The 22,010-nt window shown below is 52.8% G+C and overlaps 1 protein-coding gene across 1 annotated transcript; it reads left to right on the top strand.

Moving 5' to 3' along the window:
- Positions 1-7,151: 7,151 nt before the first annotated feature.
- PGF (placental growth factor) lies at positions 7,152-20,684 on the top strand. The gene is made up of 6 exons (XM_049770504.1): positions 7,152-7,559; positions 8,733-8,769; positions 12,901-13,097; positions 14,152-14,228; positions 16,445-16,507; positions 19,978-20,684. The coding sequence occupies exons 1-6, from the start codon at positions 7,419-7,421 to the stop codon at positions 20,003-20,005; spliced, it is 543 nt and encodes a 180-aa protein (XP_049626461.1). The 5' UTR covers positions 7,152-7,418; the 3' UTR covers positions 20,006-20,684.
- Positions 20,685-22,010: the final 1,326 nt, after the last annotated feature.

Below are 22,010 nucleotides of genomic sequence, written 5' to 3'. Positions count from 1 at the left end.
GGGGCCTGGAGAGATAGCACGGCGGCGTTTGCCTTGCAAGCAGCCAATCCAGGACCAAAGGTGGTTGGTTCGAATCCCGGTGTCCCATATGGTTCCCCGTGCCTGCCAGGAGCTATTTCTGAGCAGATAGCCAGGAGTAACCCCTGAGCAACGCTGGGTGTGGCCCAAAAACCAAAACCAAAACCAAAACAAACAAGCTACCTGAAGCTAGAACTTTCATTTCCTGTGACCACAAAACAGGGTAAGAACAAGGGCAGGCCCTAGTCAGTGTTCACTGCTATTCCCCCTGCACCAGGTGGGAGGAGGATCCATCTTCAGCTCTTCTACCTCTCACCCACCTGTGGCCAAGACTAGCTAGATCTGGATATACCCTAGGAACACAAAAATGCAATACAAAAATACCTTCCTTACACCTATATTCATTGCAGCACTATTTACCTTAGCCAGACTCTGAAAACAACCAAGATGCCCTTCAGCAGATGAATGGCCAAATAAACTGTGGTACATATACACAATGGAATATTATGCAGCCGTCAGGAGAGATAAAATCATGAAATTTTCCTATACATGGATGTACATGGAATCTATTATGCTGAATGAAATAAGTCAGAAGAAGAGAGATAGACGCAGAATAGTCTCACTCATCTATGGGTTTTAAGAAAAATGAAAGACATTCTTGCAATAATTTTCAAAGACAAAAGAGAGGAGGGCTGGAAGTTCCAGCTCACTTCATGAAGCTCACCATAAAGAGTGATGAGTGAAGTTAGAGAAATAATTACATTGAGAACTATCCTAACAATGTGAATGAATGAGGGAAGTAGAAAGCCTGTCTAGAGTACAGGCGAGGGTGGAGTGGGGAGAAGGGAGATTTGGGACATTGGTGATGGGAATGTTGCACTGGTGAAGGGGGGTGGTCTTTACATGACTGAAACCCAACCACAGTCATGTTTATAATCAAGATGTTTAAATAAAATATTAATTAAAAAGAAAAAAGATAGCTAGATCTGGGGTTTAGGGACAGAGCCCTGAGGGGTTTTCTCTGGGTCACCTATAACTCTCCAGAGGTGGAGGTTGAATTGTCATCCAGGAGGAGGAAAAGATGTTGTTCGGGAATGTTCAGCGAGTTTTACAACGAAAGGGCAGAATAGGACAGCGAGTCAGGGAAAGGTTGGGATGGGTTGAGGCAGGTGTTTAGGCAAAGACATGACTAATGCAGATGTGGGAAGCGCAGCACCAGTCAGGCAACTTGGCCTAGAAGCTAAAACCCAGAGCCACTGAGAGGATAGCAATCATGGCCCTACTGTTTCCCCCATGCCTAGAATCCAGGTTTGTCTGTCTTTTCCTGACTCCCTGACAGGGTCAGCATGTGGGCTTCCGACTCCCCCATAGCAACCAACCATCCAGACTTTGTCTTTTTTTTTTTTTTTTTTTTTTTTTTGTTTGTTTTTGGTTTTGGTTTTTGGGCCACACCCAGTAACGCTCAGGGGTTACTCCTGGCTATGCGCTCAGAAGTTGCTCCTGGCTTGGGGGACCATATGGGACACCGGGGGATCGAACCTCGGTCCGTCCAAGGCTAGCGCAGGCAAGGCAGGCACCTTACCTTTAGCGCCACCGCCCGGCCCCAGACTTTGTCAATATTCTCTCTGCTCTGCCAAGATACCAGGGGTCGGAATGTCATGGGCTCTGGCAATCTACATGGCAGGAAAGACCGATACTCTCTGGAAAGTGCTCTGAGAAGATCTTGGTGTGACTCCTTTATGATCCCTTATTTGGCCAAAGTCACACTAGAAGTTCCAGGGCCTTCCTTTTCTCTATATTCCTAACAAAAATCTTTAGGGCTGGAGCAAGAATGCAGTGGGTAGGGTATTTGTCTTGCACACAGCCAACTCAGGTTCTATCCTGGGCAGCCCATGAGTACCACCAAGAGTAATTCCTGAAGGCAGAGTCAGGAGTAACTCCTGAGCTTTGCTGGGTGTGGCCCCAAAACAAACATAAAACAGGAATCCTTAAAATTGATCTGGCATGATGCTTAGGAAGAGCTGACGAACTGAAATGTCTCAAGCACTGCTTGGTTCTCTGTCAATACTGGTTCTCTCCTGGAACTGCAGTGATACTGAGTCATGATCCCCAACAGTCATTTCCTCAGTGCCTGAATCTAACCCGAAGGTGTCAAGGGGTTCAGATGGTGATGTGAGCACATGTGTGTGCATGCATGTGTGTGTGTGTGTGTGTGTGTGTGTGTATGTGTAAAGGCATAGGCCTGTGCCAATACCTTACCCTTCTGTTCCTTTCTATTGGCAGAATCAAATGGTACTTTATGCATTTATTTTGGGGACAGAGCTTTGGCCTCATTGGGTGATTCTCAGTTATTACTCCCAGCTCTGTGCTCAAGAGTCACTCACAGCAGTGATCAGAAGAACCACATGCCAAGACTGAGAGTGCCACATTTTGGGCCAGAGAGATAGCAAGGAGGCAGGGCATTTGCCTTGCATGCAGAAGGACCATGGTTTGAATCCTGGCATCCCATCCATATGGTCCCCCGAGCTTGCCAGGGGTAATTTCTGAGCATAGAGCCAGGAGTAACCCTGAGCGCTGCCAGGTATGACCCAAAAACAAACCAAAAAAAGTGTGCCAAATTCAAGGCCTTAAATTCTGTACTATCGCCCTAGCCCAGTGGTCGGCAACATTTTTTTTTTCAACTGAGCCAAATCTCGCCAAAACCACGATTGAAATTTATTTTGAGAGCCACACAGGGTGTGCACTGACAGAGGCTAGGAGAGTCCTGACTTCTGGAGAGGCCACCGGGCACACAGAAGAGCCAAATTAAAAGTGTAAAGAGCCACATGTGGCTCGCAAGCTGCAGGTTGCTGACCTAGCCCCAGGATTTTTAATTTTCTGCTTCTATTATTTTTATTATTTTTTGGCTACACCCAGAAGTGGTCAGGGATCACTCCTAGTACAGTGTAGAATATCAAGCCTGAGTCGGCCGCATGCAAGGCACACACCCTACCTGCTGTACTACCACTCTTTTTTGTTTTTTTGTTTTTGGGTCACACCTGGCAGCGCTCAAGGGTTAATCCTGGCTCTATGCTCAGAAATCACTCCTGGCAGGCTCAGGGGACCATATGGGATGCCGGGATTCAAACCACTGACCTTCTGCATGCAAGGTAAATGCTTTACCTCCATGCTATCTCTCTGGCCCCTGTACTAACTATCACTCTTGTCCCTCTGTTTCTTTACTCTGTTATTGTAACTATACTTTATACCTTATCCTTAATAAAAATCGAAAGTCAAATTAGAAATCTGGTTCAACAGTCATCATTCCTGCCCTCAAGAAATGCTTTATCTGTTTTATCTAGGAGGTATGTAGTTATATTTCCCACTTAAGAGGGAGGAAGTTGGCTTCTAAAAAGAAAAGGAAGTTACTTAAGGTTATAAGGCAAGAACTGGTAAGGTCTGGTGTCCCAATTCAGAGGAGAAAGCTGCCAACACCTCTACCCTGGTTGGTGGACGAACAAGAAAAATCTTACCTGGGCTACTGATAGTTCAACAGGTTGATATCATGCTTTGCATATGGAAGACCGAATTCCTTCCCTGGCACCACATGATTCCCTAAACACCACTAGGAATGGTCACCAAGCTGTGATCCAGTGGTGTGGCTCAAGAACATAGAATAAAATTTATGGGGCTGGGAAGGTGGCGCTAGAGGTAAGGAGGTGTCTGCCTTGCAAGTGCTAGCCAAGGAGGGACCATGGTTCGATCTCCCGGCATCCCATATGGTCCCCCCAAGCCAGGGGCGATTTCTGAGTGCATAGCTAGGAGTAACCCCTGAGCGTCAAACGGGTGTGGCCCAAAACCCCCCAAAATTTTTTTTATGGGGCTAGAGAGATAGCACAGCAGTAGGGCATTTGCCTTGCACGCAGCCAACCCGAAACAAACCTGGGTTTGATTCCCAGCATTCCATATGGTCCCCCAAGCCTGCCAGGAGTGATTTCTGAGCACAGAGCTAGGAATAATTCCTGAGCACCGCCAGGTGTGGCCTCAAAACATACACAAACAAACAAAAAATTTAAATAAGATTTAAGTTTTAAAATTTACTGATTTCTGCCTCGGAGCTCACCCTCGTTCATTCATCTCATTACCTAGCCAGACTTTGAAGAACATCCTGATCCAGGGACAAAAAGACTAAGGTCTATCTGCAGGCAGGCCTGAACTCACTTGGAGCATAGACTAAGAACTCTGATGTTCCAAATCAGCTGAACCCCACCCACCCACCCCCCAACACACATACACACATAAGAAGGTAAGCTTCAGGGGCTGGGAAGGTGGCGCTAGAGGTAAGGAGGTGTCTGCCTTGCAAGCGGACGGACCACGGTTTGATCCCCCGGTGTCCCATATGGTCCCCCCAAGCCAGGGGTGATTTCTGAGCACATAGCCAGGAGTAACCCCTGAGTGTCAAACGGGTGTGGCCCAAAAACCAAAAAAAAAAAAAAAAAAAAAAAAAAAAAGAAGGTAAGCTTCAGGGCATGGAGATTGCTCAATGGGGATTACTCCTGGTTGACTTGCTAGCTCCTGGGCTCAACCAACACCATATGGTTCCCCCAAAGACTAGTGGGTGTGACCCCAGCTTTCATCTTCCCCCAGGTATGACCCTCTCTTCCTTCAAAAAGAAGGTGAAGTTCAGCAAAAACACATCCACTCCACCTTCTCAGCACAAGCAGCAGTGCCTGGAGCATTGTGCTTTGAAAAATAGAATAACTATGGGCCGAAGAGATAGCATGAAAGTAGGGTGTTTGCCTTGCATGCAGAAGGATGGTGGTTCAAATCCCGGCATCCCATATGGTCCTCTAAGCCTGCCAGGAGCAATTCCTGAGTGTAGAGCCAGGAGTAAGCTTTGAGCTCTGCCAGGTGTGACCCAAAAATCAAAAAATAAAAAAAAAAGAAAAGAAAAGAAAAGGAAAATAGAATAACTCGAAATGCACATACAAGACAGACACAAATGCACATACAAGATACCCCCACCCCACATTGATAGTGTTGGGCAAATATACCCAGTGCACAAGTATTTAGAGTCTTCAGTGATACACACCAGTATCCACACACACAACCCCCCCCTAAAAAAAAGACTCTCACAGACAAGTCGATGTCACGAACAAACAAAGCAACTGGTCACGCACTCACGCACGTCCACTCACCCCCAAACACCACGCTGTGATGTTCAGACACCTCCACTGTGAACGTGAGCCCAGGAAGGTGTCTGCATGCGCCCCAAGTTCTAGCATGTTGGAGCTCGTCAGAGAGTTCCTTACTGCCCCCGCTTAGCTATCTGGTGGCTGGTCCCTGGCTCCTGAACCTCAGGGCTTGGGGCTGGCCAGGCAGGAAGGCAACTCTGGGAGGCCCACGTGGGTGGGCAGGCAGGCAGGCAGCGGACGCAGAGGTCACTGGGGTGAGAGCCAGGCTGCCCTCTGCTAGGAACTGGAATGTGGGCTGCATGGGGCCTCTTCCCAGGCCTCTCTCCTCTCTCCCGCAAGCCACCCACGGACCCCAAACGAATCCTTCTTGGGTTCCTGTCTCCAGGCACCGGTGCCCAGAGGGATATCAGAGTGAAAATGTTCAATGCAGTAACATTGCAGTGCCCAGGGAGAGGCACAAACGCACAGATGGCCAGTTGACACAAAGTCCTCCAAAAGAAAGACAAGCACACGGAAGTATGTATACCCGGAGACACAGAACACACAGAGTGGCACACAAGAAACCAGATCCAAACACAAACCGGTGACTGGAGAGATAGCACAGAGATAGCATGCAGAAGGAAGGTGGTTCGAAACCCCGGCATCCCATATGGTCCCCCGGGCCTGCCAGGAGCGATTTCTGAGCGTAGAGCCAGGAGTAACCCCTGAGCGATGTCAGATGTGACCCAAAAACAAAACAAACAAACAAACAAACAGAAAAACCAAACACAAACTGCTCTTGGCGCCCGCAGCCAGGTGCGCTTGCCGGCTGGCTTAAGCGCAGAAACCTCTCCGGTATGTCCCAGCCCCTGATGCGCCTCCTGCTAGGCGCAGGAGGAATTGCAGCTGCTCTGGGCTGCTCACTACATTCGCCACGTGCAGACCAGCCGGGAGGGGAGGACTGCAAGAGGGGACATTCTGCAAGGCCCCCCGTCCAGGGGTCCCTGCCGTGTGCCCTGGGAGGAGGGGGATGCCTCGAGAGAAGCCTCGAATGGGTGAGGTCTCCAAAAACGACCTGGAGTTCTGAGACTTAGTCTATCGGGCTCTATCCAAGCTTGCAAACGCCTGTCCTGGACAGACCCAGCCAGGCTGGGGAATCTCGGTTTGTCCATCTCTAAAATGGGATCAGTAATCCTTCTCTTCACTCCAGAGGGACCTAGGGTGCTCTTCAAAACCGGAGCAATGAGGCTGCCTTCATAGAAGGATGGAGAGCTTCAGTTTCTGCCTCCGGGAGGTGGGAGATTTGGGACACGGTGATGGGAATGTTGCACCAGTGAAGGTGGGTGGGTGTTCTTTATCTGACTATCTGAAACCCAACTACAATCATGTTTGTAATCAAAGTGTTTAAATATATATGTATATATATATATATATATATATATATATATATATGCAAACAAATGGGGAGATAGCATGGAGGTAAGACATTTGCCTTGCATGCAGAAGGAAGGTGGTTTGAATTCTGGCATCCTATATGGTCCCCTAAGCCTGCCAGGAGCGATTTCTGAGCATAAAAGAGCCAGGAGTAAACCCTGAGCACTGCCGGGTGTGACTCAAAAAAACAAAAACAAAAACAAACAAACAAATCTCTCTCCCAAATCTGATCTTACTCTACACCTGGATGCCTGCAAGCACAGGGACGGGTCTGGGTGAAATTACAATCTATTCGCCCTTCTCGGTGGGCTGGCACGGGAGGGTGCTGCTCGGGTCCTCCTGGCCCCCAGGGACTGCCCTCCGACCTGGACAAGCCCGGGGGTCCGAGCCTGGAGCAGCCCCTGCCTCGCCCCCGTGCAGAGCGCGCTAGCTGCCACCGCCTCCTGGAGCCAGGCCAGAGGTGGGCGGGACTCTCTCCCAGGCCAGGCCTTAAATTCTGTCTCCATCCAGCCGCTTCAGTTGCAGGGGAGAGCTGTTGTGGAGGAGAGAACTGCATCTTCACTCATCAGCCACGAGAGGACCCGAGGTCGCACTAGGGGTCCCCAAGAGCCTCTGCCTCTGCAAACAGTCGCTGAGCTCCGCACAGCACCGCTTCCACGCTGCCCGCCTTCTGCAACCGCCCCGGCCACCACCTTACCTACCCTGCCGGCACCCCATTTCCCCGTGGCTTGCAGAGGATGCTCTAGCCCCTCCAGGGGTGTCCAGGGCAGCAGTGAGGAGCGTCTCCGTTCCCCATCCTATCAAGTTCCACAGATGCCAGCTTCTCCCCCAGGAGGACGAGCATGGTGGTCTCCCTCCCGAGCCCCCTGGTTTGCGACGACTAAGAAGATGCTTGCCATGAGGTTTTTCACTTGCTTCTTACAGCTTCTGGCTGGGCTGGCTCTGCCCCAACAGGTAAGAGCCCCCCACCCCTTATCTCTTGACCCAGTCTGGCTGCCCTGATCTTCCCCAGCCACCAGCCCTCCTAGCAGCGGGGCTCCTGACCTCAAGGCTTTGGGGGGTGGCTGTATGCTTCACCCCGAGAGCCAGGCTGGCCTGGACTCCTGGGAGCAGACAGACCTCAGACCCACCCGACTGCCCCAGACTCCAGCTCCCAGCTCTGGGGTCTGTGTGGGTGGGGGCAGGGAGGCCACAGGGAAAGGAGGGAGGTTTCCTGTCTGGCCCCTGGAGCCCTGGTGGCTTTGCTGAAAGCATCTCTCCACTAATCCCCAGCGGGTCCCTGGCCTTGTGGACAGTCAGGAATGGGGGTGGAGGGGTCTTGTGACCAGGCGGACACGTCCCCAAGACCTCTGACCTAGCCGGGTGCAGAGGAAGCAGAGCGGAGAGGCCCCTGGTGGGTGTCTGCTCTTGCCTCCTGGACTCCTGGGTGGGCTATGAGGGCCAAGTCCACAGGGTCCTACTTAGCCTTCTTTCCTGGGTGAGCAGCTGCAGCGCCTTAGCGCAGGGCCTGGGGAAGTGACTACGGCCCTTTTCCCAGGAGCTGGGTGAGCCTGGCCCAGAGCCAACTTAGGCAGTGAAATCCTGACAAAGCCAATAAGCGCCTTTTTCACCACGCTGTCCCGCTGTCCCTGCAGCCCTCAGCCCCACCACCCAACCGCCTCGCCTGGCTGCTATGGGGCTGGCCAGAGGTGTAACTTTACCCGGCCGGCAGCACCAGCTCATGGCGCCACCCTCCCCGGCCCCTCCGCTCCCACCAGCTGACCGGCTTTCCCCCACTCAGCTCTGGCACCCAGCCAAGGCGGGCTGCACTGAGCTCAGGCTGGCCCCGGGGGCTTTGAAAAAGGGGGACCCCACAGGAGAGCATGTCTCTGAGACACAGTAGGACAAGGGGCCTCTATCTAGACTCCCACTCTCCCAGAATGAGGACACTGAGGCCAGAGAGAGGGGCGGCACCCCTGGAGTTCGCCCAGTGTCCTGGGAATATTTTGGTGCACCTGGAAAGAGATGGCCCTGAGTCTGGGCAGAATGTGTGTGTCTCTGATGGGAAATAGCTTGGTGGGGCTGTGTACCGGTGTAGATACTCGTGTTCCCAGCTGGAGCCCTCATCTCGGTCCTTTCTGTCCGTAGGTGTCGACACTGTCTGCTGGGAACAGCTCATCCGAAGGTAAGCTGGCTGGACTAGCCGGAGCTGTGCACGCTCACTCAAATGCGTCAGAACGGTGGGCATGAAGGTGGCTATGGTTGAAGAGTTGGAGAGTATGCAGAGACTTCTTGCCAACTGAGAATATTAGCAGAGCCGAAGGGATTCTCCCTCACCCCATCATGGCCAGGACCTTGAGAGGTGTCTCCTTGAGTGGGGCTTACCTAGTGGGATCCACACAGCAGAGCTGACACGGTTGGCTCAGAGCCCCTTCAACAGCATGATGTCAGGCTCCAGATGTGATCTGGAGGGAATGGACTGACAGCGAGTGCCAGGGGCCAGGCCAGGGGGTCTGGGAGCTAGATGTCATGGGCAAGCAGTCAAGAGGGAGAGGAAGGAATGAGGGGACCTTCCAGCAGCCCAGCCCTGGCGGAGCCATAGGGATCTGACCGGGCCTTCCATTGATTACAAACAGATCCACCATGAGTCGCGGCCTCCCAGCCCCACGGCTCCCCACCCGGCTTGCATTGAGCGGGGAATCTTCAAAGGGCGAGACTTTTGCCACAGAGACATGCGTGCCGAAGGCAGGATTAGACCCTTGCCAGGTCCCTGCCTCACCCCTCCCTGCATGCCTCCCCAAAGACGTGCCGGGAGGCTGCACGGCACGCTGACGCGTCCACGGCCGTGGGAGAGGGCTTGTGGGGACGTGTGCACACACGAGCTAGCGAGCGGGAGAGCCTTGCTGGCCAGGAACACCCCTAGCTGCCGCCCACCAGCTGGCTAGCCGGGGTAACCAGCCTTTCTGGGCCTGCCGTGCTTCTGTGGCTGCATCCCAGACCCTGGGGCACTGGAGAAAGATGGAGAAAGGGGAGACGGGCAGGAGGGAAAGATGCATTAGAGCGTCCTGCATACACCAGCTCCCAAAACAGCCAGAGGCTTGGTCACCTCATTTGTGAAATGGGAATCGAGTGGTATTTGAGCTTATTTTATGAGACTCTGAGGTCCTCCAAGCTGTAGAGGGGTCAGAGGAGGTGTCCGAGGGGTGAGTGTAGGTCTGCAAGGACCTAGCTGAGGGTGCTTGGGAGTGGAGATTGATTTCAGGCAGCTGAGCTCCATCCAGCAAACTTCCATCCAGCGGAAGTTTCAGGAGTCTATGCGGGAACCATGTAGGCTGAGCACTAAGGTCTGATGGTCAAAGCCTCTGCTGACCCGCCTGCCACAGCAGGGAGAGAAGCAGCAGTGTCTGAACTTTCCAGCCTCGAGGCTGGTTTTCACTTACTGGTCGTGGTCAGAGAATTAAACTTTTACTGGAACTCAATCGTGACCCCAGGTCAGGCTGTGATTTCGGAAGGCAGAGAGAGATCACCACTTTGGGGACAAGAGTCTCAGAGAAGGCCCTTGGGGGTCACCACAAGTTTCAGACTTGGGTATAGGTGGACCAGAACACCTGGCATAAGCCTCCAGGGGCTCCCGACCAGCTGAGCAGGCCTGGGCAAGGTGTCCCGTGCTGAGGGCTGGCCGACTGCCCTCCCGGGGACCGCATACAGGACACCTGCCGGGCTTGGGCAGGTGGCCAGCGGCCCTGCCACAGCCCTGTGGCCCCTCCCCAGCAGCTTCCACTCAGGATGAAACGTTTCCCTTCTCTGCTCTCTTCCTTCCTGGGTGGTTAGTGAGCAGCTGGCAGCTGCCAGGAGGCTGGCCTGCAGAGCTGGCGCAAGAGCTGCGAGCCCCTCGTGGTCCAGGGAGTGGCCCTTGTGGTCTGCCCAGTGCTGGCCCAATGCCTGACACTCCCCCCTTCCTCTCCGCCTACCCGCCCCTGCCTGATAGCAGGTCTGGGGCCAGAGGAAGTGCGGTGTGGAGCCTGGAGCTACAGAGCAGAGTTCTTCCTGAGGGCCTGGCCCACATCTGGGAGTGGTCATGGTCCAGACCTGCCTCCGCCCCCCTCTCCCAGCCCCCTTTGTTTCTCCCACACACCAGGGCTGAATCCTGCAGGGAGGATACTCTCCAGCCCTCTTCCCTGCTTTCCCTCCCTCTGGCTGCCAGGTGAAGAGCAGGGCACCTCCTCCCCAGCCTGCTCCCAGCATGCTCTGGCCCTTCTTGTGGCCAGGGAGAAGACAGCTGTCGGGCTCTGGAGCCCGGGTCCTGCCTGCACAAGATGTGAGGGGTAAAGGAGACCCCCTTCTTTTGCCATCATCATACCCAGGGACCCAGCCCTTCTGGGGGCCAGGAGGGGACCATTCTCTTTTGTTTATTATTATTATTATTATTATTTTGGTTTGGGAGCCACACCCAGTGATGCTCAGGGGTCACTCCTGGTTCTGCACTCAAGAATCACTCCTGGTAGTGCTTGGGGGTCATATGGGGTGCTATGGATCTGGGTCAGTCACATGCAAGGCAAGTGCCCAGCCCCTGTTGTCCCCTTTCCTTCAGGGCTGGCCTCTAGGCAATGGGGCAGACTCTTGCCCCACTGTGCCTTCTGGTTTCCAACGTGGAAATGCACTGTTCTGGGTTGCTCTCAGTAATATAGACTAACCAAATGCAGAGAAAGTGATGTGCCGTGACCTTAGGGAGGTGCCTTTTCCAACACTTCTGCTGCAAAGGCTTCTCAGGGTTTGGGGGTCCTCGGGACCACAGGCTCTGTTGGCCACATGGGTGTGCAGGGAGAGTTGGGTGAGGGGAGGTGTCTGGACCCTCGCTTGCCCCAGGTCCAGATCTGGTGCTTCCTGCACGGAGGCAGGGTAACCCAGCAGACATCCAGATAAGCGGGTTTATTGCTGCAGCCTAGTGAGTGCAGGCCCACTCCGTATGGACAGGCCGCCTCCTGGGTATTTTCCACCCTCCAGAGCTTGAAGTTTATTTTTCCTTGGAGATTACCCTTAGGCTCACACCTTCACAGGCCCAGTGGTGTGGACTTTGCCCCCTTCTGCCTGATAGGAAAAGGGTCTAGTAGGAAAGGCTGAGGTTGCCAACTGACCAGATCTTCCCCCTCCCCATGCACCCCATCCTTTCCCAACAGTTGAGGATGATGGTCAGAGCGAGGGCACGGTGGGGCACGATGACCCAGGGCCCTGTTTGTGCTTTGCCCACAGCCTCAAGGCTGGGCCAGGCTGTAGGCATAGAATCCCAGCCTGGAGGCCAGAGCTGGGAGAGGCCTTAGCAACCGGAGTCCCAGCCGCCTTCTTTTTCCCCAGCCAGGAAATTGATACACCCAGAAAGGTTAAGTGGCCTCTCCAAGGCCACACAGCCTGGGCAAGTCAAGATCAGAAGCCAAGTTTCCTGTCCAGGGGGTTCTTACTTTCTCTGAGCCCCTATGGGGAACAGGGTTCTGGCCACCAGGATATTGGGGTGCCCTGTACTCTTTCTAATCAATCAGTAGTCACTTAGCCTGTGTCTACCAGGGCCTCAGGCCCTGTCCTCAGGAGACTCTGAGGGCCATAAAGGAGATAAGAACCAGGGAACCAGATAAGCCAGGCTCTGGGGGGCCAAATTAGGGTCCCAGGGAGGAGCGTCTGGTCCTAATACCGCAGCCCAGAAGGCTGCAGAGGGGAGGAGAGGGTGGCAGATTTTATATGGTCTGAAAAGTGAAGGAAAGGAACATTAAGAGCAGGAACCCAGAGGTGGGCATTGTGGTGCTGCTGGCCCGGCTATGGGATGGGATGGTCTGCCCAAAAGAGATAGTGGGGGTGGGCATACCATCTGGGCTTCCAGGCAGGGGTGCGGACCCAGAGAGGGCAGGAAATTGGGGCTGAGGGGAAAAGTGAACCCTCCCTGCAGCCACGGAGAGCCATTCTTGCAGAGCTGATTGTTTTCTGCAAATTCCCCAGGATTGAGGAAGCACCAGGTCAGGCATGGGCAGCTGCCAGGGCCCACTCCTTAAAGCTCCCGGGCACAGAGGCACATGGGGGTGCCCAGGCTGTAAGCAGAGTCATGAGAAAGTCCTCATGGGGTTCATTACCAGCTGATAGCCTCTGAGAGGGACTCCCAGCAGGAGATGGGAGCAGACACTGAGGGCTTCTGGAAGGAAAGGGTCCTGAGAACTTCCTAGAGGAGGAGATGCTGAGGGCTTTCTGGAAGGCCCCGTGGGGATAGGAGAGCAGGCCCCTAGCTTCGAGGAATAGGGTCCTGCTGTCCTGACTGAACCTGGACTCCCTGCAGTGGTTCCCTTCCAAGAAGTGTGGAGCCGAAGCTACTGCCAGGCGATGGAGAAGCTGGTGGACGTGGCGGGGGAATTCCCTGACGTGGTGGAGTACATCTTCAGCCCATCCTGCGTGCCCTTGCAGCGCTGCACAGGCTGCTGTGGTGATGAAAGCCTGAGCTGCCTGCCTGTGACCAAGAAAAACATCACCATGCAGGTAGGGAACCCGAGCCCTTCCTCCATCTTGCTATTCAGACCTACCAAGGGCACCACAGAAGAACCAAGGGAGGTGGGACCTCAGAGTCAGACCCAGGGAGCACCCAGGCAGCCCCTTCCAGAGACACCCTTTTCTCTTGCCACCTTCTCAGCACTAACTTTACCCCACCCCAGCCCTAGGTCATTCGGTTAGGCTAGAAGGGAAATCTACTGGGGATATGGATTATGACTCCATCATTAGGGGTATCCCCATGCACAACCCTTGAGCACCACGAGGTGTAGGCCCAGAGGCCACCAGGATCAGTGGGCCTATTGGATCAGTGATCCAGTATTTGGACCACCTGGTGAAGTTGGCTGAGCATTGTTGGGATGGCCCCCAATCTCCCACCCCATCATGAAAAAGGAAATCAGTTTACAAACCATGTATAGATTGGGAGCAGTCAGTGCTTGGTCTCTGAGTTTCACACACACACACACACACACACACACACTCACACTCACACTCACACACTTACACACACACCTTATATACATGCACAATATTTTATATGTGCACACACACAAAAAAAACCACTGTGCACACTCATACGCATCAAGTGTAACACATACATCCTGTGTACAAATACACTCTTATGTACACACACCCCCCCAACGTACAGACAAGTACACCCTATATACAAACACACACACACACACACACCTGTGTTGCTCTCACCATGTTTGTTAAGCTTCATGCAGTAACACCAGGTGCTGTGTCAGTAGCTCTGTGTCTAGTCCACCTCACAGTTAAACAGCTCATGGTCCCATGCTGAACTGCTCTGACTCCACAGGCAAAAGAGCCAAGATGGGTACCTGGGTCCTCAAGACCCTCGGTTCCACAAGGAGCTGTGGGTTCCCCGGCAGAGCAGAATGCAGGCTCTGTTCCCCGAGCAGAGTGGAATGCAGGCCCTGGCAGGTGGGAAAGCAGAGTTCCGCACCCCAGGAGCTAGAGCAAGAGAGTTGGCAGGTTCTAGAACCACTCTCATTAAGCCCGTCGGCTGCCTCTGTCTTCACAGCTGCTGAGGTTCCGGTCTGGGGAACAGCCTTCATACGTGGAGATGACCTTCACCCAGCATGCCAGCTGTGAATGCAGGTAGGACCTGGGACGGGGGCTGGCATGCCATTGGCAGCCTTACTCAAGCTGCCAAGAAGCCCTGGGGGCTGAGGGAGTGGAAACTTGGGCTGGGAGTGCCATGTCCAAAGAGATGGTCAGAAGCCACCATCTCACTTCTGCCTGGCTCTGCCCTGGCCAGCTGTTTGCCCAGGCCAGGGGCTGCTGGCTTAGAGGCACAGAGCGTCTGGATAGGAAAGGGCCAGAGTGAGGTCTGGGCATTCCTCAGCATCACTCCCCAGTCTGCAGAACTTCTGCCCCTCACTCGTTGGCTGCAGTGCCTGGGACACTCTGAACATTAAGGCTATGCCAGCTCCCCTAGGCACAGAGGTGTTCCAGGGTGTCTGGGCCAGGGTTGGAAAAGGCTTTCCACTGGGACAAGAGGAGGGGCCTCCATTTACTGTGTCCTACCTCCCCAAAGTAGATCCCGAATGTATTTTCTCACTTCCTCCCTCTTCTGTCCCTTTCACTGTTGTTCTCGCACCTGAGACCTGGGAACCCACACACTGGGGTCTGGTGCTCACTCAGGGTCACACACACTGGTTTTGAGGATGCCAGGGACTGCAATGGCAAAGCTGCCCAGCTAACACTTGGCACATGGGGCATCTCTATGGATCAAAGGCACAGCCTCTAGCACAGAGGCTCATCCCCGGCCCTTAGCTTCAGTTGTTTGCCAGGCACTGTCTCTATGCTGATGAGACATTGCTGAGCCCGCCAAAAATCCTCCTTACATTAATGCCCCACTTGGCAGGAGGAAATGGAGGCCAGGGGCGATGATATGAAATGGTGTACTCCAGCCTGCCTCACTTCTAAACAATTCTGTTTCTGTTTATTTTATTTATTTGTTTGGGTTTTTTTTTGGGGGGGGGTGTCACACCCTGCAGCACTCAGGAGTTACTCCTGGCTCTGAGCTCAGAAGTTGCTCCTGGCAGGTTCGGGGAACCATATGGAATGCTGGGATTTGGGGTCTATGCTGGGTTGGCCTGTGTGCCAGGCAAACACCCTACTGCTGCGCTATCACTTCGGCTTCCCTGTTACTATTTCATCTGGACATGACTTTACTCTTCACCCACAAGCTGGGTCCTGTCAGATAGACCACCACTGGCCCTTTTGAACCTGAGCCCAGGCTCTCACTGTGACCTGCTTCACCTGGCTCTGCTTGCAGAGCTGAGACATGGAAGAGTCACTCACATGGTTCCAGTGGGAAGGGCCCGTCCCTTGCATGTAGCCAACCTGGTTCAATCTCCAGCACCATCTACGGTCCCCTGAGCACAGCCTGGAGTAATCCCTGCGCACAGAGCCAGAAAGGAACTCTGAGCACTGCCAGGGGTGTCCTCTGTCCATCCCCCAAAAGAGCAATCTATTCACTTCCCATCCCCTCTCCCCAAGCATTGGTCCAGGCAGTCGGTGACCTCCATGGCTCCTTTGCTCTCACAACCACTCTGATGAGTGGCAGACAGATACCGATTCTGAACATGTCTCTAGTTTTGCCTGGTTGGAGACATGACAGGCATGCCCAGAAGGAGGGCCATCCTCGGGCCACTCTCTCAGCCCCAAAGCCAATGATCATCACCACACTGATCTCAGACAAACTTAGACCCATATATTGCTTCCTGCTCTGGGACAATCACTGTAAGCCTGAAACCAGTGCCAGGGCAGGCTGGTGAAGCAGCTGGAAGCAGGCCCAGGAAGGAGACCCTTGTGCTCAGTTGGCAGGACCCCTTCTCTAAACCCTGGCCTGTGCTCCTAACTCCTGTCTACAGGTAAATAAGTGCCCCACGTGCATCTAAGAGAGATGAGAAGCAAAGCAAAAGCAGCCTCGCCTTGGATGCCAAGATACATACAGAAGGGTGTGGAAGGGGCCTTGAAGAGAGTCTCTGTCCCTTAAGAAGGATCCCCAGAGACTGAGGGACACCCCAAGCCTTGAGGTCTCCTTTACTAGCTTCATACTACCCCCTAGTGGCCTTAGCGCCAACTGCAGAACGAGCCAGCTCAGGTCCAGAAGTAGGCATGGCAGGTCTCCACCCCACTGCTCTGGTCTTCCTATTTCTCCCTTGCCCCTCTTCCTCCTGTTTTTCCAGGCTTCAGGCGAAGAAGCTGGAAAGGTAATGACCAATGAGCTTCAGGTTAATCTTGGACCTCCCAGTCCTTGCATGGGGTCCCTACCACTGTCCCTGACACTTTTGGCTTTATTGCAGGAGGAGAACCAAGGTCAGAGGGAAGAGGAAGAGAGAAAAGCTGAGACCCACAGAATGTCACCTGTGAGTTCAGGGAGTGTGTGTAGGGGTAGGGGGAGCTGGGCCAGAGGGTAGTTTCTGGTCGGGTCTGTGGTGAGGGGAGGGAAAAGCAAAGCCAGGACCATCTTGGAGTACCAAATAGGATGCCATGTCTCTCAGACATTCCAGGGCTCAGCCAGAATGAGGAGACCTTGGTTCTTGTCTTGTCTTTGCCCTGAGTCGCAAGGTGGAAACTTGGGCACGCAAGGGCACAGCGCCCACCACTTCGTCCTAGTGATTCTCTGAGTACGGAAGAGGGGAGGCCAGGCCACCATCCTACCCCTCTAGCCTCTGCCCCCCCCCCATTTTTTTTTTAACTTTTTATTTGTTTGGTTTGGTTTTGGGGCCACATCCAGTGACACTCAGGGTTATTCCTGGCTATGTGCTCAGAAATTGCTCCTGGCTTGGGGCTTCATATGGAGCACCAGGGATTGAACCTAAACTCAGGTCCGTCCTGGGTCAGCTGCATGCAAGGCAAACGCCCTACCACTGTGCTATCGCTGCGGCCCTGCCCAAAAGATTTAGAATATTTCAAAGTGTGTCTATCCCTGCGAACCGCACATGGTTTGAAAGCAAAATAATAACATACGAAAAGTTGTGAACAGTGACAAAGGATTTAATTTCTGGCTTACTTTGTTGTTGTTTTTTTATTGTTTGTTTTTTGGGTCACACCTGGGGATGTTCAGGGGTTACTCCTGGCTATATGATCAGAAATCGCTCCTGGCTGGGGGACCATATGGGACATGGGGGGGATCGAACGCTGTCCATCCTAGGCTAGTGCCAGCAAGGCAAACGCCTTATTGCTCAGTGCCACTGCTCTAGCCCTTTGGTTTATTTGGGAGCATGCAGCAGTGCTCAGGGATACTCCAGTCTCTGGTGCTCAAGGATCCCTCCTGCAGTTACCGGGTGACCATGTGATGCTGAGAATCGAACCCAGGCTTCCTGCTTGCAAACCCTGTGCTCAACCTATTGAGCTCTGTCCGCCGGCTCCAGTTATATATAAACTTGTATGTGTTTATATCTAAGTTATATATATAACTTTTTAGATTATCCTATAGTATAAACTATTCTAATTTATACTCACCTAGATTAGCTTTTTAAGATCTGATCAGTAATATATACCAGCATAATCATGCCGGCACCAAAGGACATAAATACAGTCCTTTCATAGGCACAGTAGACCTATTAGCTACAATAGCTACATTAGATCTACAATAGACAGAATAGAAGCTTTCCCAAGAAACTTGCATCTCCATTTCACTTCCCTCAAGGAATTTTATCCTGAATCATTTCCACCAAAAAAAAGTCCACAAGAGTAAGAATGTTTAGCATTCAAACTTTTTATTATTATTTATCACTTGTCATTCATCTGCCACAACGGTGGTGCCTCTATTTGAAATATTTTAAATTTTCTGTAAGATAAAACTCAAACTTCAATTTTCTCCTGGGATGAATGATCACAAGAACTTCTAGTAGTACCACTTGACCAAAAAGCAAAGAGATGCCCTATTTTTATCAAGATGGACCAGAAATGTACCGTGGGTGCTTACAGGAGCACAGGAGCTTTGCAGATCTTCAGTCATCAAACAGCACCATAAAACAGTTATCTCCTGGGGCTGGAGCAATAGCATAGCAATAGGGCATTTGCCTTGCACGCAGTGACCCAGGACAGACATGGGTTTGATCTCTGGCATCATGGTCCCCTGAGCCAGAAATGATTTCTGACTGTATAACCAGAAGTAATCCCTGAGCATCACCAGTGTGGCACAAAAACGAAAACAAAAACACAGTTAGCTCCTGCTAGGCTGAGGCAGGAGTTAGGATTCTTGTGTGTGTGTGTGTGTGTGTGTGTGTGTGTGTGTGTGTGTGTGTGTGTGTGTATGTGTGTGTGTGTGTTTGTGTGTGTGTGTGTGTGTGTGTTGGAGGAGCAACACTCAACTGTGCTCAGGGCTTACTCCAGATTCTGTTCAGGGATCACTCCTGGTGGTGCTGGTGATAGAACTGGGCTGACTGCACAAGTCAAGTCCCTGCTTGTCATTTTTTTCATGTGGAAGGCTGAGAAACCATGAAGCATGGAATTACATATTCCTTGGTCCCATAACATGAGCATGGGAGCACCTGAGACCAGCAGGCCTGTAATGAATGGTTCCCTCTGCTGGGTTACTAGTTGATGATAGAGCTGATCACTTCAATTTGGTTGCACAAAATTGGGGAACCACCTAATGTGCCAAAAGGTTTGGTCACCAAGTCACGTGTTACATCTCTTTTCTCACCCCTGATAACAGTCGCTTCTCCTGTTCTTTGGTTCCACATCCTTCCTCACACCATTGTTCTTTGGGGACAGAGAACTGGAGATTTGCAGTGGGTCAGACCCTCCTAGCTAAAAGTCTGAGAATGACCTATGTGGAGTGGGGGAGTGGTGATGGGGAGTTGACTTCTCAGGGAGTTTCCAAGGAGTATAAGGGGGCTGAAAACAGGTTTTTTTTTTAAGTACTCATGGGCTGGAGTGATAGTACGGAGGCTAGGACGCTTGTCTTGCCTGTAACTGACCACTGTTCAATTCTTAGCACCACAAATGGTCCCCCAAGTCCACCAGGAGGGTTCTCTGTGCACAGAGCTAGGAGGAAGCCCTGAGCACTGAGGTTGTGGCCCATCCCACCCCCTAAAATATCAGTATTTCAGTATACCTCGCATTACATACATGCCGGGGTGCTGTGCCCTGCTGGGAAACTGCTGTCCTAGAGGAACCAGATCTGCCATTACATGGGGCCAGCCTGGACTCAAAGCTAGCTCTTTGGAGGCAGGCTTTCAAGAACCAAAGCACAGTGGCCAGAGGGATAGTACAATGGACAGTGCATTTGCCTTCCATGCAGTCAACCTGGATTCAGTCACCAGCATTTCTCATGATCCCTCCCCCCCAGACCTGCCCAGGAATAACTACTGAGCACTACTGGGTGTGGCCCAACACACACACCCCCAATCCCAAAATGCATGCTTTGCATATGGGGGCATCAGATCCAATCCTCAGCACCTCTTGATCTCAGGGTAGTCCCCAAGCACTGCTACAGAACCCCCTTTCCCAGAAAAAAAGACAAAGCCAGGTTGGTCCTTGACTGGCTGTATGACCTTAAGCAAGTTTCCTAACCTTTCTTTTTTTTCAAGAGAGAATTACAACAGGACCCCCCCACACACACACACACACACACACACACACACACACACATACAGGGTATTGGAGTATCATTGAGGATTGCTTTGTGCAGGGTTGGACCTCTGGGGTGCTTGCTAGACCAGGGTGCTCCTATCTTGTCACTGGCTGTGGTGCCAGAAGAATCAGGAGAGAGGCCATCTTGCCGTCTAAGTTTCCCTTTTGGGTTTCCCCTCTCCTCCATTGGAGGAGGGACCCCAGCACCCCACAATGTGTTGACACCCTTCTCTTTCTGATTGCTTTTTAGATGTGGCAAGACTGTTCCTGAGAGGTAACCGGCCCCCGGAGGAGACCCTGCCCCGGCCCGAGTATTTATTACCGTCACACTCAGTTACTCCCTGCCGCCACCTGCCTCTATTTATTAGCCAATTGTACCCTGCTGACAGGCCCGCTCCTCCCAGGGACGGCCAGGGAGGGCCAGACCCTCAGGAATCCAGTGCCTTACACACTACATGAGAGAAGACGGCGGGTGCCAACAAAATGTGCCCTTTGGCTTGGCATGAAGCCGGACTTGTGGCTTGTTGAGGTTGCAAGCCAGGACCCCATGGCCTTGGTGGTCTCCAGGAACCTGGAGAGAACAGGAGAGGGGGACATTTGCTTTGGAGCTCCTGGACAATGGGGTTGGTGGATGGAGACATCTGCTCTGACCATCAGCTCCCAGTTGGGCAAAGGACAGGTAGGGGCACAGTCTGGCATCACCCGCTCCTGGCAGCAGCTCTGTGCCCTGGAGACCAGAGTGTTCAGCTCCGGAGAACAGTGGTTGCCCAGGGCCTACTGCTGTTCCTTCCTGATCCCCTCAGCCCCTCTCATCGCTTGCCATGGTTTTCTGTGGCCAAGGCATCCCCGCCACCCTCTCAGGGACACGGGCAGAAAAGTGGCCCACGTGGACAGGAGCAGCCCCAAGGCAGGGACTGCCCAGCCAAATTCTCTTGAATAAAGTATTCTAGTCTGTAAGCCTCTTTGTGAGTGAGTGAGTGAGTGAGTGAGTGAGTGAGTGAGCGAGCGTGCCTGCTGGGTCCTGGGCCCAAAGTGAAAGAAAAAGGGAAAAAGAGGACCTGAGCTTCTTGGGGGTGATTCCAGACTGCTCCCCCAGCCACGTTAGGCAAAACCTCGAGACCTACAACTTCTCTAATGCAACAGCTCCAAAGTGTAGTGATGGCCCTAAAGATGGCATTTCTGGGGGCCGGAGAGAGAACATGGAGGTAAGACATTTGCCTTTCATGTAGAAGGTCGGTGGTTCGAATCCCGGCATCCCATATGGTCCCCTGAGCCTACCAGGAGCAATTTCTGAGCATAGAGCCAGGAGTAACCCCTGAGCACTGCTGGGTGTGACCCCCTCCAAAAAAAAAAAAAAAAAAAAGATTGGGTCTCTGATGCCAACCACCACGAACACTCCAAATTCAGGAGCATAGTTCAACTTTACCAACTGAACCTAGCCATGCCCCGAGCGAGCCCTTGAGCGAGCCTAGAGTGAAAGAGTTGAACTGGGATGTTGTCACCTCAGGGTGCTGGTGGCAGGCAAGTCCCTCCTCCTGTGATATCTCTGGACCAACTGAACAGTTTGCTCAGGATGGATTTTCCTGCCTTTAGACACCCATCTGTCCCTCCTCCTTCAGGGCTTGGTGTGTGAGTGTATGAATGTGTGAATCTGTGTGTAAGTATATTTGTATGTGTGTGAGTCTAAATTTGTGTAAGTTCAAATGTTGAATCTTGTGCGTGTGCAAGAGAGTAAATCAGTGTGGCACAAAGCTGGACATGTGGTTTATTGAAGGAAAATCCAGGACCCATGGCTTGGAAGTCTCCAGAGACCTGGAGAGACCAGAGAGAGGGACTCTTGTGTTGGACTCCTGGACAAGGCGGGTGGTGGAACCCCAGCTCCCAGCTGGGAGAAAAGGCAGGTGGGGGCATAGTCTGGCACCACCCACTCCTGGCAGCAGGAGCACTGGGCTGGTGGTAAGCAGGGCACTGGGCACCAGTGTGAGTTGGGCTGACACTGGGGGCTGGTGTGCTCCAGTGTCCAGAAAAGGAGCTCAGTGGCTGGGGCAGATGCACAAGGCTTGACCTAAGTGGGAAGCAGGCGGGGGAGCTCCTTCTGCAGATTGTCCAGAGGCAGGCCCACACCCTCTCTGTGATCCCCGGCCAGGAGCCGTCTTCCAGGGGGCCCAGGCCTGAATGAACAGATGGCCAAAGGCAGAGCAACCCTGCCTCACCACACCCCACAGGACCCAGCCTGGCTTTCCTCCAAAGTCCAGGGCAGCTCCTTCCCTGGTCACACTGGGT

Source organism: Suncus etruscus, chromosome 3 (assembly GCF_024139225.1).
Source record: "Suncus etruscus isolate mSunEtr1 chromosome 3, mSunEtr1.pri.cur, whole genome shotgun sequence".
Lineage (NCBI taxonomy): Eukaryota > Metazoa > Chordata > Mammalia > Eulipotyphla > Soricidae > Suncus > Suncus etruscus.
The sequence above is the reverse complement of the archived record's forward strand: the minus strand, read 5'-3'. Positions and strand labels throughout refer to the sequence as shown.

Coding starts and splice junctions, on each gene's coding strand:
- PGF (XM_049770504.1), top strand. CDS start 7,419: ATGCCAGCTTCTCCCCCAGGAGGACGAGCATGGTGGTCTCCCTCCCGA. Junction 7,560..8,732: donor GGCTGGCTCTGCCCCAACAG/GTAAGAGCCCCC, acceptor TTCTGTCCGTAG/GTGTCGACACTGTCTGCTGG. Junction 13,098..14,151: donor AGAAAAACATCACCATGCAG/GTAGGGAACCCG, acceptor CTGTCTTCACAG/CTGCTGAGGTTCCGGTCTGG.